At 42.0% G+C, this 16,190-nt stretch overlaps 1 protein-coding gene across 1 annotated transcript; it reads left to right on the top strand.

Annotated features, from left to right (window-relative positions):
• Positions 1-31: 31 nt before the first annotated feature.
• On the top strand, positions 32-15,063 carry T265_03562 (hypothetical protein; the record flags this gene model as incomplete). Its single annotated transcript, XM_009168081.1, has 2 exons — positions 32-264; positions 15,036-15,063. The coding sequence occupies 2 exons, from the start codon at positions 32-34 to the stop codon at positions 15,061-15,063; spliced, it is 261 nt and encodes an 86-aa protein (XP_009166345.1).
• Between the last annotated feature and the right edge of the window lie 1,127 nt (positions 15,064-16,190).

Here is a 16,190-nt window from a genome sequence, read left to right as displayed (position 1 = left end):
TGAACTGGACAAAGCTATCCGATCAGTTGTCATGGAATTGGTGGACTCGCCCAATGAAGACTGGGAAAATTTGAATGTCAGTTATGTCTTTCAATCAATGGAACTCCTCAATTATTCACCCGAGGGTTTCATCACCAACCGGGGTTTCGATGAAGGTCTATATGATGTCCATGTACGACAAAACGATTGGAGTTCGCAGGGCAAAGAGTCTCGAGTTCAGTCATATTTGCATCACACTCCTCTGAAGCCACTGGATTCAGTTCGGTAGATCTGGGTAGACTTGCCAAGCTTTGGTCAAGTGCACTCCTCCACAACATCCACCCAAGCTATGTTAAAACTTTAATGACTCCCGCAAATATATTCATCTGCATACCAACTTGGCTCCACAGGAGACTCATTTGAAACCCAGCTGAATCTTTGAACAACAAGAACATCATAAACCATAGATTCAGCGATGGGAAAAAATTACTATGCATTTGAGTGTGCTTGTTGAAATTTGTGCAATTTTAGTCCTCATAAAACATAAGGTTGACGGAAAGTCGCGGACTGCGCCTATTTGATGAGCTCCAAGAAGAGTGGAACTGGCCGTAGGCTGTCATAGCGTTTGTTCTAACCTTACTAGTAGTTGTGTTCATTCAAATCATATTTTTCATGGCCGCAATAGAAATGTAACATTCGGAAGGGCTGGGTGCATAGTTACTCAATGTTAACGAGCTACTGAAGCAGGTTGAGAATCCACCTCTTGTTTTCTGTTTTGCGGCTACATTTAAAAAGCGCAAGCCACCACAGATTTTACTTTTCCGACAATCATACCTCGTTTTACTGGTGTTTTATAAAGTACACGTTACAGCTCGACATCTTATGAGGTTTTTGACAAGGTGGCGACCAGCAGATCGATACTACAGAGAGGTTATACTAAAACAAAAAGTTCAAAAATGGTGGAAAAAATTACTGAGCCATTTTAAACTATTATAAACTATTGCGTCCACCTTGACACCCACCAACTAGGCTTAATTCCCAAACTTCCACTAATCTGCAAAAAAGGAGAAATGCACTCTATTTCAAATTAGCTTCGTAAAAAATGACATAAAAATAATCCAGCTGAATGTTCCGTTAAAACCAAAGTAAGTTTTAAAGGATTGTGTTTCTCCAAATACGTCAAATTTGGTATTCGAATGGAAGGCCTGCCTGAAGAGCCCCTATAAGTATGAAATTGGTCTTGGACTGACGAAGAGTTTTCAGTAAACGTTTGGTTAATGTGATCCACTGATAAAATACGCTACGATATTCCAAAACCAAATTAGTTGTACAGCACGTTCAGTTGAACAAGAGCATACACGACCGATTCAGCCAGAATTCATTTGAGCCTCTCGCTAAAACCAAATTAGGTTGCCAATGAGTGCATTTTGCCAGTAGCCGTACATCTGTAAAACTAGCAAAAAAGAGTACACTGTCTGACAGAGAAAAAAAATCCTGTACCACTGAACTACGAACGTGGCGTTTCAACATTAGGGAGAAGCGCATTTTGCCAGTAGCCGTACATCTGTAAACCTAGCAAAAAAGAGTACACTGACAGAGAAAAAAATCCTATAACACTGAACTACGAACGTGGCGCTTCAACATTAGGGAGAAGTAGATCTCGCCCACAGGGACAAAGTATCGAAATTCATGTTGCTTATTTTAAAGAAAAGCCATGTGCGAGAGGTTAAAGTTCATCAATTTAGTTAGCTTTTCACTCATTGGTCAACAGTCTGATGTACTAAGAGAAGTAGAAAGTTGTTACGAAGGGGTATTTTCCCTGGTGAACCACGGATGTTGGTTTCCAACATTAGGGATGAATTTCTTGAGTGTTGTGCGATACATGTGGCTCACACGGACGTCTCTACTTCATTTGTAGGATCCTATAATGAGCCTCGTAAGGAGACTTAAGCCAGCAGGACCAAACCAAGCAGGAAATGCATGCAGGGAAAGTCAGTAAACACTATGACTGCACAAAGTAAAATGGATACTGTTGACAAAGTGGCAGAACAACGTGGTTCACATTCGACTGTCATGCGTTGCCAAAAGAGACATTCAGCTCATTGAATTGGCTTGAACCGGTTTTTACCTTGAAGGTTAAAAAATAAACTCTGATAACTAAGCTTTGAGGATTAGGTTATGTTTCCATTGAATTACTTCACATCGGATTTTGCAAGCTGATTGAAGTTCTGAATGCGCCAGACTAATATAATACAATGCTAATTTTATTCATGGTAATTTGATCAGGTCGTGTAAAATGTGGTCGCCAGCTATTTTGTTTTTTACCTTCACTATATGGCTAGATATGGTGCGATACAGCTTCAACAGGCATTTTAAAGCTCCAGTTATCCATTGATCAGTTTAATCCCGGAGTGTTCTGTAAGATCTAGAGTGGAACTAGTGGGAGTTGGAAAATTATCCCGCTCATGAGAAGTTACTTCTAAGGTGTGACGGCTAGGAAGTCCGCGTCCTTTCCTGAAAGGCAAAAGTATGTTTAAGATCTGGTCAAAATTTTTGTAAGAACCGAAGTAAACATCAGTGAAATTGGCATCTGTGATATATGCGTACGCCGGATACAACAGGAATTTGCGAGAATTAGTAGAACTTGGCTGCATTTGTCAACTTGGTCCTTATTTTTGCCACCTACTTTGTAGTGGTATTTCATGCTTTGCCCGTTTCCTACACAACGTACGCCAAAGTAGTCTTTTTAATGTGAGCAACGCATTTATATCGGAACACTGGGGGTAAATAAGGTAAAAAGGCCGCTTAAATCACTTTTCTCCCAGTGAACGAATGTCCTACAACTACGATAGCACTTACACAGTTGAAACTGTGCGACGGTCCATGTTGAAACCAGTCGGACAGATTCATCGTGGATACTGAAATTTGAAAGTTTTTATGAGCAACAGAGTATGCGAGTGCCCTCTTTCCTAATCCAGGTCTTATCGTGTAAGTTCCACAAATTCAGCTGTTCCTTTCTAATCACGTATCGTTATCTGTGAGAACCCGCAACACTTAAGACAACATCAATAACTGACGGACGTACCGCACTACTCACAAGGTTACTGAAAACCCTTCGGTAGCCCACGACTGCTTTCGCCTTTCTTGAAGCCCATCAGGTAGCCGCAGTCTTCGGAACTTTGTCAAACTTATGCTCCAACTGAACAATAAATTTCACAGAAAAATACGTTCATTTGGTATTTAATGTGGCGTTAATGGAATAATCAAGTGAACTCATTTTCTATTTTATTCTCCGGAAAAATTACAGAAATGAGCGCTATTCTTTGAATATTTTAACTGCGGAGAGCGAATTTCTTTTTGTTTGTTATATGTCTCCAGCAAAGAATGTGTTTCTACCGGACAGTTTAGTACTTCTGAATGGAAATACGCATACCACCTCGTGGACTCTTGCGGCCCTACACCCGGTCCCTCCTCAGTGATTGCTGTTGCCTACACCTGGCAAACTCAGTTCCGTCTTATGAAGAAAAAACTTGAAAGTTTCGCTTTAGGATCGAAAATAAACAAACTCCGCTGAAGCTGGTAGGTTTAACGTCAGAGAGGCCGGCATGCGTCGCAACTAGAAAAAATTCCGAGAGATCCTGGTAACAGAAAGGACTCAAACTGAGGAGTGAATTTGAGTTAGTACTATAAGGTGAAGTTCGACAGGATGACAGCATGCGCAAGCTGTGCTCGGCTGTTTATACTCACTGATTATGGTCCTTATCATCACTTAACCCGACTATCGCTGACCATTGGCACACAAGTCATCGATGTAAAAATTAACAGACTATCCGTTCCCTATGGGTAGTGTTGCGTTTCTATTTCAAACTAAAATGGAAGTCATAAACATTTGGTTCTTTGCACCTATTTAGGGCAATTTCGTAAATATAGGGACAGAACTGGGCCACCAACGGTTTATAGTCCAATTAATTCAGATTACGCGAGACAGAGTGTCTCCCAAGAGTGGTGCCTACAAGTAGAGAGTAAAATAATAATTCATTTTGAAAAACAGCTAAGGATCTAGATGCCTGGCTAGTATAACGCTATCGAGTATAAAAGCCGATAATGCCATCAGCGCCATTAAAATGAGACAAACTCACTCTTTGGGCTTCGCTAGCACAGCTGTTGGCTGCGGGAGAAGTCCAGACCATAAATGTGACACCTTGGGGTGTTTGTACGCACATGCACGTGCATCAAACTATGATCAGATCAAATACCTATCTTGTATCACAGGCTTTATGGTCAAAGGCTTAAAATGAACCAAACTGAGTGCGCCACTTCCAAAAGCTTGGTACATAGTTCCAGTCGATGATTACTTCTAGAAGTGAGGTTTGTTTCGTCCCTGCAGAACACTGAAGTTACAATCCTACTAAAGAAAAATATCGAGGAATGCCTTTATGCGTAGAAATGTGAAAACAAGAACTTCGAATTGTAAACTAGTTCTTGACTTCCGCTAGTAAGCATGTGTATCAAGGATGGAACAACTCGCGTAGAAGCGACGAACACCTAAACTGTTCTGCAAGGGTAGAGCTCACACAGCAACCTGGTATGAAAATTACTGTGGACCCAGAGAAAATATATGCGCTAAATGCTTTACGTATTTTTCTCCACTTAATTTCCTTTTGTCTTATTTGCCAGAGTTTACGTAAAAAGATCATCACATGCACACAACAAATCTACCTGTGACAAACACTGCTGGTAGTTTTAAAAGTCGGGAACTTTGGAATTTTTCAATTGAGAGTTCTTGCTGTGAGGGAAGACAATTTATGCTGAAAAACCAAGAAACGCTACGGATGTGCTTCATCCTAATTGGGAACCATCAGCAGTATGTATCTCATAAAACCCCAGATACTTTCAAACCTATGACCTTCCAGCTAGTTTTAGAAAATTATTCCGTGCGGTCACGAAAGTCCGATGAGCATTGTGATCGACTCGCTCTCAAATAGGATATAGCGCCACTCATAGTTCGCTGACGGAATCTGTATCACATGGTCACATGTTGACTGGCTCCCTGATTGGTAACTTTTCATATGTTAGCTCCTCTCAACTTGTGAAGCTTTTTTTCCTGTCAGCGACCTAGATGGCTGTTTGTTTCTTTCAGCATACAATTCTAATGCACTTTAAATTAAAAGAGCAGCTTGCTCAAGTATCTTTCTTCATACAGGCTGACGTCAACTTCAGCTGAGTGGAAAAGGTACTGCAAGGTTTCCAGGAATAATACAATTTCGGCCAGTCCTGATGATATGTATTCTTCGGAGAAGGCGCTATATTTATCAGTCAAACAAAGCTCCAACATACTGGACACTATCAGGCTTGCTCAGGCTTTTCTATGTGGGTGACTACTGCTGCTATTTTAGGCAGCATTGCGTTATCAGTATTTCGACTGTTACTACCAACCACTTACAGACGTTTTGTGTGGCAAAATCCTTTGCTCATTTCTTTCAGTAATCCATACGTAAGCAACCTCTTCATTCTGCGAAAAACTGGTTTGCAGCTCAAACTGATGTGAATGGTGGTTAACGAAATCATGAGATGTGAAGTAAGCATGATGGCTCGCGACAACCCGACGATATAATAACCTATCTCGGTTATTGTTTAGGCAACACTGGGTGACACTTTTTCACAAACCCTGTTGAATTTGTAATTAGCATGTTCCATTCTTTCTCACCATGTTCTCTGAACGACGATTTGTGGTAATCCCATAGACTAGTAATTCTGCTGTCTACCTGGACGTTCAGCAAGATAAGGTTCGGTGAGAATTCTATCGCCTAATTTCGAGCAAAGTCCTTCTAATAATGAGATAATACACTACAGCGTCTTCCGGGATTGGGTTCCAACCAGTTCTAATAAGGACTGAATGCCTGTTGGGGTTATTATTGCCCATTTGACTTCCAAGCTCAAAGTCCAGTACTTATCAATCTCCCTTGAGGACCAACGGTATAAACTATCCGACTTTTCACCAGCGTGACAAATGTCAGGTGTGGAAATAAAGCTCTAAGTTGTATCGTATTTTAAGTCGCAAAAAGGGATGACTGTAAGGAACCATTCAGCTTCGTAGTGTAGACTTTACCCATTGTAAACCTTCTCAAGGGGCTAGATTGCAGAGAATTTTCAGCAAACACCTTGTTTCGTAAGCAGGCCACTTTACACCCAAGAAGCAGCCAAGCATTAGCAACGTTCATTCAGTGTTAACCAGTTGACCATCCCTTTCTATGTCTAGTGTTACACAGCTTGTTTGTGATTACTCTAAGTAGGCTTTCGAATACTGATTTTTGGCTTGAGTTAACGTGTTTGCTGGTTCAGCTCAGGTGGTTTATGCTAAAGCATGTCACATACAGCTGGACTCCCCATATGATCTCATCAGTTCGGTGAACATTTCACGTCAATCGGCTCAGCAAGACAAGATTATCTGCACTGACAGATGAGTTTCATCCGTGAAACCTGCAGACATCAGTGGCTTTCTAAAGAGACCTCATAAAATTTAATAAAATGACGTCAACTACTTGTCGTAATGGACAAATGGACCGTTAAGTAATCAGAATAACCGTTTGAACCGTCTCTCCCCTCCGAATCTGCCTGTACGGCGGCTCACCGACTTAGTTGGCTGTCGTCTTCTGTCCTTATTGACTCACGAGAATTTATATGCTAGATATTTTTTAGTATAATTTCCAAAGGATAACCAAACTGCTCGCTCCTGTTTCTAGGTGCTCCACTTAACTCTAACACACAATGGTGAAAGCCGTCTTTGGTTTTATTAATGAGTTTCTTGTTTGAACTATTTAACAGGATCTCCTGAGGTGGCGGGCGGAAGTGTCCACATCAACTGTGAAGACTGTAATAACTGGATACCAGTCTCTACAAGTGAAATACATCAATACAGAAACAAATTTAATTCCTCAATCTATCTGGATGAAAACTGAAATTTTGTGCGTAAGTCGTGCAGGGAGACAAATTGATTTGTAGGTGACTTTCAAGACGTTGTGTTATTCCCTCGCTAACAGGAAGTTTGCAGGATCAGCTAGAAATTTTTATTTGGTTTACTTCTGGGTGTCTAGCAGAAGATCTCAAAATCCTGTAGCTGATGGTGGTTTCACGGTATTCTTTATAAATGTGCAAGGGTGCTGAACAGCCGAATAACTCGGTTTGGTTGTAGTGCACATGTTTACCAAACAATCTGCCAAAAACGCCTTCAAAAATACGAATTTTCTCAGGCTGTGTAGGTGGCCCATGATTGGTAATTATCAGATATCCGGTTCGAAAACAAACATTTTATTTTGAAAGTAGCGTGGTTTGTCTCGGAGACAGTTGTTCGGAGAAGAAACTTCTGTATCAGGTTCAGATTTACCTTGACATATGGCTAAATTGGATCCGCGAAAAAGGTTTGCTAACTGAAAAAATTATGAACAAAGAGAAACAGTCGTTACTGTCCTTTGAAATCACCAAGGTATGAGCGGTGAAGTGAATACAAATTAGTTCAGTATATGGTTACCAGACTTGAAACCGAGCCTACGGCATTACAAAGATGAACAGCTCCTAGTATGTTACTGAGGATACCTCAGTGACCTTTTCAAACTCCTATCAGCGCCGAACTAGCAACCTGCTGACAACCAAACACAAATACTGATAAGCGTATGCTGTGCATCCTGATGAGTGAATAAAGATGTTTATTAGCAAGCATTGTCGACATGAGACGTCGTTAATTCCAATGGTACAGTACTACTATTTGGCCTGTTGAAATCCAACAAACCGGTTGAGATTCACACCGGATTTAGTTCCTTGAGAGATAATGTACGACCTCGCAGTAGCAAGAAAGCAGTAGGTTAGAGCCTATACCATGGACTCGCACTTTTATCCTCCAGATCATTTTGCTGATCTTACTCTGTGATCCAGCAGTCTCCAAAACGGCAGATGTTCAGTATATTTTTGTAGCAATTTCTCCGGATAGGTAACTGTAACCCAATTGAAACTGGACTGTACGTGCTTACACGTGTTTATCGTATGACCTATTGTGTGCGTGCCTCTCCCTCTCTCTGTTGCAGGTACCATGGACGAGCCACCACGAGACTCGGATAGGAAGGAGTATCCCGCTTGTACACCCCACTGAGTGACCTTGACCTATTTTTGCACCCCATGACACATCCGGTTTCGTTTTCGGTTGAATACACGTGTGTGGTTGCTCCGGTCTTCTTTCCGATGTCACCCGACCTGTGCGAATGTGTTCTGCGTGTGCGGTGTGGACTCACTAATACCAATCTCTATATCTACACATTTTAGGACCGAAGTGTGCCGTCACTACATCCTTTCGAACGTCGAATACCGCTGAAATCCTGACGTCCCACGCTACGTAATGCTTCCAAGGAAACATTTGCATGAGTCACCATTTCCAATCACTCTTGATTTAGGAATATAAAATCTTGTTCTAGGCAGCTTACACCTAGGAGAGTGCCTCAAACAAACGAGAGGGTTATACAATGCCTGCATCTTTGTTATTCCTATTTCTTGAATGTGACTATATGGCAGAGATGCTGAACGAAGAGCAAACCTAGTGTATAGCAGATATAAAAAGCAACAATGTCAGAGCTTGAAAGGGTTTGTGACAGAAATCAGTCACTTGGTAAAGTGGATATTTAGATCTCCTGTGTTGCATCGAGGCATCGCACTAGGAAAGTGAACACACATTTCAAAACGCTTCCATTTCTGCCAGAAGCAGATCAACCAACCCAATGAAATCGAGGTATAAAACTCAGGTACTTTGCACTCGTGTCGGTTTAGTCGGTCCTGGTCACACAAATCTCAAACGACTAAGTGGACGAGGAATTTAATGGCGGCGCCTTTTGTGGGTTTACTCCTTTGTGTGGTTTCAATACGATTCCTCCGTGCTGTACTTCACTGCTTTGAATTGAATGATTGAAGGTTAATCACGTTCTTGGCTCTTTATATGTTAGACACGTCCTGCATACGAGATATCATAAGTTGGAAGTACGAATCCTATGTTAATACTTGTGACAAGAGAGAACTTTATGTATTGAGACATAGCAAACGAAAGCTATTAGTTGTCATAATTCCAATAACTCTGACATCACTGGTAATTTTGCCAGTAGACACAATGAATAGATTCCAATACGCTTTAGTTATAGGGGCTGTTGGAGGGTGCATTTCAGAGTTAATATTGATCACGAGGACCAAACCCTCTGCAAAAATAGTTCTCTTTCAGTAGAGCTCTCTTGTACCGTGTATATGCAGCTCAGGAATCAGAGGAAGCATACACCAATCTTGAGCAACAGTGAAACATATAAATGAGGTCCTACCTGTCCCAGAAGCATTTAAGGCCCTTTCTATGGATTGTTGCTTGATGGTCTCATTGGGTTACTGATGTAATCATCCGTTTATTGGATTCATTTGCTAGAGTAAGAGGTTAGCTACCAAAAGAAGCCATACATAAAATAGCAGAGCCCAATCGTTCCATTCTCTTGTTTAATAATAGCTTCCTTATGGCAACTGAGGGCTCTTGTATTTTATGTTTCAGGTAGGATATCCACGATACAGAGCAAAGCTTTTATGGCATCGCTGATGAACATCCGCATCATCAACGTTCAAACACTGAAGCTTGTCTGCCAAAAGATGAGGTATTACCATATTCTAATCGTACGATCATGGTTTTAGGTAGTCTGAAATACTACTAAGGCTCAAAAAACTAGGAAAGGGAACATCGAGGTAGCACGACCAAATCCTTTCGCTCGAATGTCTAGTCGCAAGGTGAAGGTTCTTAGTGAGACATGTTATCGCTTTCCCTTTTTTTGAAGTACAAGTTACCACAAATTTACCAGCCCCCAGCCTGAAGGACCAGAAAATTGCTTGGATCAGACCTCTACCCACTGATCAACCTGGTATGAGAGAACCCGCGAGTGTCACACGGGCATCCCTCAGCATAGCTCAGTGAGTCACGGTGGCACACAAACTGTTACGCCACAGTAAGATCCAGTCCCTTCATGATGGACCAGTCATTCAACTTAAACGACGTTCACGATGGTATAATTCTTTCAGGTTATTTTGCTTAGCTCAAATTTTCAACGCTGCTACAGACTGACCATCAACCGGGGCTAATTTAACAGACAAAACGTATTACCTTCATGTGTTATCCTCCAACCAAGTGAGGTAACAAACTGCAGTGTGGTTCGGTGACTCACCTTGATAATCCTGAGCGGACGGATGGATAACCGAAGAAACATCAACGCTATAATCCCAGCCACGAACGTCTAAGATTATATGTGACACCATTCGGAGCAAATGATAGGCCACTTCTTCTGCAAAACCTTGCATCAATAATCCAGGTTCATTGTAAAAGAGAATGACTATGCTCCGCCATTTATAGTGCTGAGTAACACTCAGCAGTACTTTCGCCATCTGATCCGCAGAATACGCAACGGAGAAAGTGACGAACGTGTTGAAGTCAAATTTGTCGTAGTCTATAACCGGGCAAAAAGTACTGCCTGAAGGAGAGTATGGTGCTGGAAATGGAGTGCGTCGGTTCATAGGACACTGATATCCTACGTGGTACACTAAGGAGAACCGATCCATCTTACAACTCGGCTGATACTCCAGAATCATGGATTCCACCTCGCCACATTGACTGCTCAACATGGGTCCAATAACGACCACGGTGGAATTTCCACGACTGAACTCAGTCCTGGCGGTTGTTTGAGCCGAAGCAAAGGTTTTACCAAAAACTAATCGCTCATCTAACGAAACAAAACATCCGGGAATTTGCACAATATCTGTTGTCACAGACAATGTCTTTATATCGTTATTTAGCTGGATTGAAGTTTGAATACTATCCAGAAAATCGATGTTGTTATTCGGGGTCAGGCAAGTAACGTTTGGGGTCAAAATATATAACTTCAAATTGTACAATTGTGGGTGAACATATCCAAAGTATATAATCCACAAGCAAAGTTTCATGTATCTGAACATCGTTCTGGCAAGGTTCCTCTCTTTCCAAATTTACACGTGAGATTTTACCAACAAAGTGCGTGGATGAGTTATATGCTTGTTGGAACAGATTTTGTAAGCTTGCCCGAACGAATACTGTCCCATATAAAGCGACACTAAATTCATCAAAAACCTTCGACTGAAACACTTTGAGCCACGCCCAGTTTGAAAGCTCATTGGATGCAGTTCAAATTGGGTGATTATTTCATTTTTGCATGCTTGGTTTAGCCAATTCCCTCCTGATAAATGTAAGTCTAAGGCAAAAGGTCCTAAATTTACTAACCGTTTCACGACGCCCGAAGTATCGGGCAACCGATCTGGTTGAGGGCGTAAACCTGACTGACAAGTACAATATACGCATAAATCGATCATTACAATTAATTTTAATAATCCACTTGGTAAAAAATGTGAGGCAGCCATACTGGTTGAATCATTCTACCTCATACTAAATTTCCGATTGTTTAGGGAATTTACAAGCTGCAAAATTTCAAAAAGCCACTTAGCTCACTTCAACTTGTTTCATTAGAGCTCAGAAAGGCTATATTTATTCCATATCCCTTTCGGCTCTTCAAAGTGGTGTTTTATACCAAACCTAATCCATCAGTGAATTAAAGAGTGCACTCGTCTCTGGTCACCCATGGGCTCACACAAAGGATTTGTGCATTGCATCTGTCACTTAAACGTTACCCATCATGTGTCACTCCTGCAGTGCTTATTCCGTCATACGAACCAAAAAATTCATTACTGTTCGTTGTCTCGGTAAATTGTTGTCAGCTCATGTTTATGATTGTGTTACTAAATTTCGTTTGTCGCCGATACATCACCCTCCTCATTTCTTCCGTTAGACCATTAAGGGGCAACCAGTGAGCTGCAGCTCACCAAGTACCGAGTTTTTCAGATCGATTGAGTCCTCCTATTAACGTCTACTTTTACGACGATTTGTGCTGCAACATATGGCTTGATGGTCACAAATTTAAGACTCTGTTGTATAGGTGAGCAAAACGACACTCTGGGATGATGGTCGAACTGTAACAAAGGTTAGTGACACAATGACTCGCTAGGTCAATGGTTCAAAGAAATTTTCTGGGTATATTCTGATACTGGTGGAGATTTTGTCCTGTAGATGAAGACAGTCTTTCCTAAAAAGCCACTCAACACATGTGACCGCGTAATGTGGATCCCGTGATTGAAGGACGACTGGCGCTATATCTTCAGTGTGAGTCAGTCACTTCGCTAATCAGCCACTTGTGGTTCAACGGTTAATTTTTCCAAGTACCAACCAGGAGGTCGCGGGTTCGAGACTCTGGATTTTCGTGAGATGTGCACTGATAATGACTCCCACAGAGGATGGAACAGCTGTACAGTGCTCCTCGGCTTTAAAGCATATATTGGCTTTACTTTCAGGACGAAATCTCCACAAAAATTCCTGAATCTCCCCACACTAACATCAATACTCTAGTACGGCCGAGGTGACGCCCCGGCTTGGGAAGAGGTGTCTTAGCGTGATGAGGGCATTTTCAGCTTACAGGCGCAATATTGTTCAGGGCGCTTCGCTAATACTCCCTTCCATTATCAAAAATAGCTATGCGGTGGAGTAAAAGTGGCGGATTTTTCCAATTTTTTAAAATCAAATTATGGCTACTTGAAACGCGTAAAGAAGTTTCATGGGGAAGTGAGTGAATTCAGTTGTTTCATTCATGGTATTATTAAAAGTTACCTTTTTGACTCGCCGACAGCGTATGATTTATTATCAGCCGTTTTTTATAATGCTTTCCACGTGGATGAATATGAAAACCATGACGAAAAGATGGATGTGCTTGGCGAATTCTTCCATGATCTGTAGCTTGTTGACAGTCAGTTTTGAGAGACCAGTGTGCACCACACTTAGCCAAAAACTGGACTACCAATCAACCAATGCAAGCGAATGTGACTTCAGGGGAACACAGTTGGTCCCATATGCGGCAGCTTTGTTTTGGAAGTCAGCGATGCTAAAATAGAATATTTTTCACTCTACGTTAAATTCCTCTTCGTTATCGGTATTATCACATGGTGCATTTAAACCGCACCATGTGGTTTGTTGTAACCAAATAACCCGCAAGTTTTCCATTAGACCTTTATTTCAAAAACCATGGAACATATTGTACGTTGGTAATAACGAAATTGTGTTGGAAAATGACTGCAGCTAATCCTCTCAGTCATCTCCACGGAAGATCATTGGTTGTGTTTTCAGTATCCGGTGAACTTCCAATCACATTTTTAGATCACCTTTTTCCAGGTATTCAAGGGGTAGTTCTTAGGTCTATGGAATAACCGAACCGTAAACCGCTATGAAAGTTGCACTTTTACACGGGGTGTGCCCGTGTAATCGTGTCTCAGGGTTTCGTGATTACATCAGTTTTGCGTTTGTAAATATTTTCAACACCAGTGTTTAATAGCAAATGGAAAATACGTCGTCCGTGGCGCTCAGTAAGGGCAGTCTACTGGAGGTTCGTGAATGGCTGTTTTTCCCTGTATTCTCCAAGATCACTTCATGGTCTGTTGTCGGAATAAAAAAATTGATTTAAATCTCCTCAACAACATGTTAAGGTCTCTCAAAAAGTTTGCCGCTTGTTCAACAATCAGAAGTAGCTGAGTATGCCATGTGGGTATCCCATATGGTAGCAAAACATTCCCACCCAGCTATCAAGTTCCAGAACCTTAACGGTGATAGAGTTCAGCTTAGTGCTCGAAACAACGATTTCACTTGTTTGAATATTCACAGAAGAGTTCAATGTCCGGACGTCAACTTTGCTAAAGTACCAACACTTTCGTTTCCTCTTATTTAAGGCACGGGCAACTTAGTTGAAAACCAACCAGAGTGTTATTGAAAATCACAGCGAAAACGGTCTCATACAAGCATCTACCATAAGCTGCTAAAAGTTTCTTCAACCCGTATGGAAGGGGACGATAAGACACCGCGATACAACGCGTTTGATCTTTACTCTAATCATTTGGCAAGTATGTATGGTTGCTGACCCACTGCTGTGTTGCCTCAGTCAGCTCCGTAGCAGAAAATCTGTGTGATTTTAAGCCCATTTAGAAAGTTTGTAATCTGAGTATTGTCAGACGGCTGAGTGTCAGATAGATGATATGCAAAATCGAACCCCAACTTCGTCACATGCGTTTTTTCTTCAAGAAAGAACAAACCATTCTGCAGGTTTCCTTTCCCTTTTTCTTTTGCTTCCTCTTTCAATGGACACATTACGCTGCACTGTCGCCTGGACTCATTCAAATACCGTTAGTCGTCTCAACAACTCTCTGATCCTAGAACACTGTGACCGTGACTTTTCCGTCAGCGTTTTGATCTTCACTTTCTTTGGTCTTTGGGAACATCAGTACCGTCATTGGACTGACTTCTGTCAGGCATCAGGTTTATATTAGTGCAACCATTTTTCCCAAACAGCAGTTGTCAACATCCCAATGAAAGCGCTGCAAATAAAAAAGCAAGTGGTCCCTCGGTGTCCTTTCTATCCAGCATTCAAACAGTAGACATCCACTTGGCTGGCAAAGGTCACCTTTACGATATCCTCCTGACTGAGACGGAAGGAATCGACCACGGCGGCGAGTAAACGTCCTCGTTAAACTCTTTTTGGAAAGTTAAATCTGCGGTTGTTTATTCACATGTTAGGTTGTTCGGGTTCGTTGTAGAAGTTTCAACATTAGTTCAGGTGGTGTCGTCAGTGTGTGGTGAATGGAACTCCCTGAATGTTGGGCGCATCAGTTTAAAAATATTCATTTTATCCGCAGTGACCCTGTCTTGTCATTTGTGGTTTGGATGAGTGTTCCTATTATCTTGCTGGTTTACCTGTCGTCGGTTTGGCTGTTGCCAGGGTGCATTTTGGAGATGAACTCTCCGTCACTCCGCGATGGTCATCATTTGTTTATCCACAGTACGAGTTCCATTTCTTGGTTGCGTAACCTGACGGCTGCTTCTGATTCGGGGTTCTAATTCCGTTGGCAGTTCTTTGCTCTCAGTTTTGCCCATACAGGATTAATGACAGCATGCCGATTAATTGAACTGCTGATGAAGCGCAGGAGTTCAAGTACACCTTCCGGGACGGCGTATTTCAGCGTGTAAAAATCTTCAAGTCTTCAGGGAAAAATTCTGGCTTTTTTTATGTATTCACAGACGAGTACACGTAGATTAGGTACAGCAGATTGTATCTGGTGATATGCATATTACGTTTCTTCACCCACATTTCTTCCAGTATTACTACTATTATCATTTATTTTTGAGGAGCATGGTCACAAACAAAAAAAATGAATGCAAGCGATGAATGCGAAAGAGTAACAGATGAATATGGGAGAAAAGAGAGAAACGTCTCATTTGAAATCATCCCAAGGACAGTGCCAGTCTGATGAGGTGAATCCCAAAGTATGTAAAGATTTTGGTATGGGAACACGCGTCTAAGGACAAACAATGGTGAATGCTGTTCAAGGCGCAGTGTGCGCTAGCACAGTCAGGCACAAAGTGACCGTCATACTGGGTCTGATGTGAGATTAAATGACAAAAATGTACCTCCAACGCCATGTGCCACGCATAAAGGCGTCATAAGTACGCAGGGCGCTCACAATGGCAAGCAAACACAAGTCACTGACTGCGACCTTAGGAAGTCCCAGTCCAATAACAGCCTTAGCGGATTGAGGAGAGCAGATCCCTCGATAAGAGATGATCATCGGTTGGTGAACCAAAAAGTCGATATCACAACCGATGGCATGTAGGGCTGAGATTATGGCGAGGGAATGTCCATCAGCACCATACTTCTGCTTCTTCTCATTCCACACTATCACTCCACGCCCATCAGAGACTATGCTGACGTCTATTACAGTTGCACGGCGATCTCGAACAGTGACAAGGTCAAGTTTGATGAGCGACGTAGAAGTAGGGGCTCTCAACTCCTCGAAGAGGGTGTACCCCAGTCGAAGGAGACGTTTTGCAAGTTCCCTTGCAACCCGATTATGACGAGCACATCTGGCATCATGCGTGATCCAGCAGGATTGCAAAATATGCACCAAACTCTCCAGTTGGCCACAGTTTCCACGACATAAGATCGTCCGGCCACCATGACCATGCCGAGCGCTTCCAACTCTCGTCCTAAGCAGGTTGCATCGGAGCTGGATACCCCGGATAAATATCCGTGGAA

Source organism: Opisthorchis viverrini (assembly GCF_000715545.1).
Source record: "Opisthorchis viverrini unplaced genomic scaffold opera_v5_52, whole genome shotgun sequence".
Taxonomy (NCBI): Eukaryota; Metazoa; Platyhelminthes; class Trematoda; order Opisthorchiida; family Opisthorchiidae; genus Opisthorchis; species Opisthorchis viverrini.
Note: the sequence above shows the minus strand (reverse complement) of the source record. Positions and strands in the feature narration are given on the sequence as shown.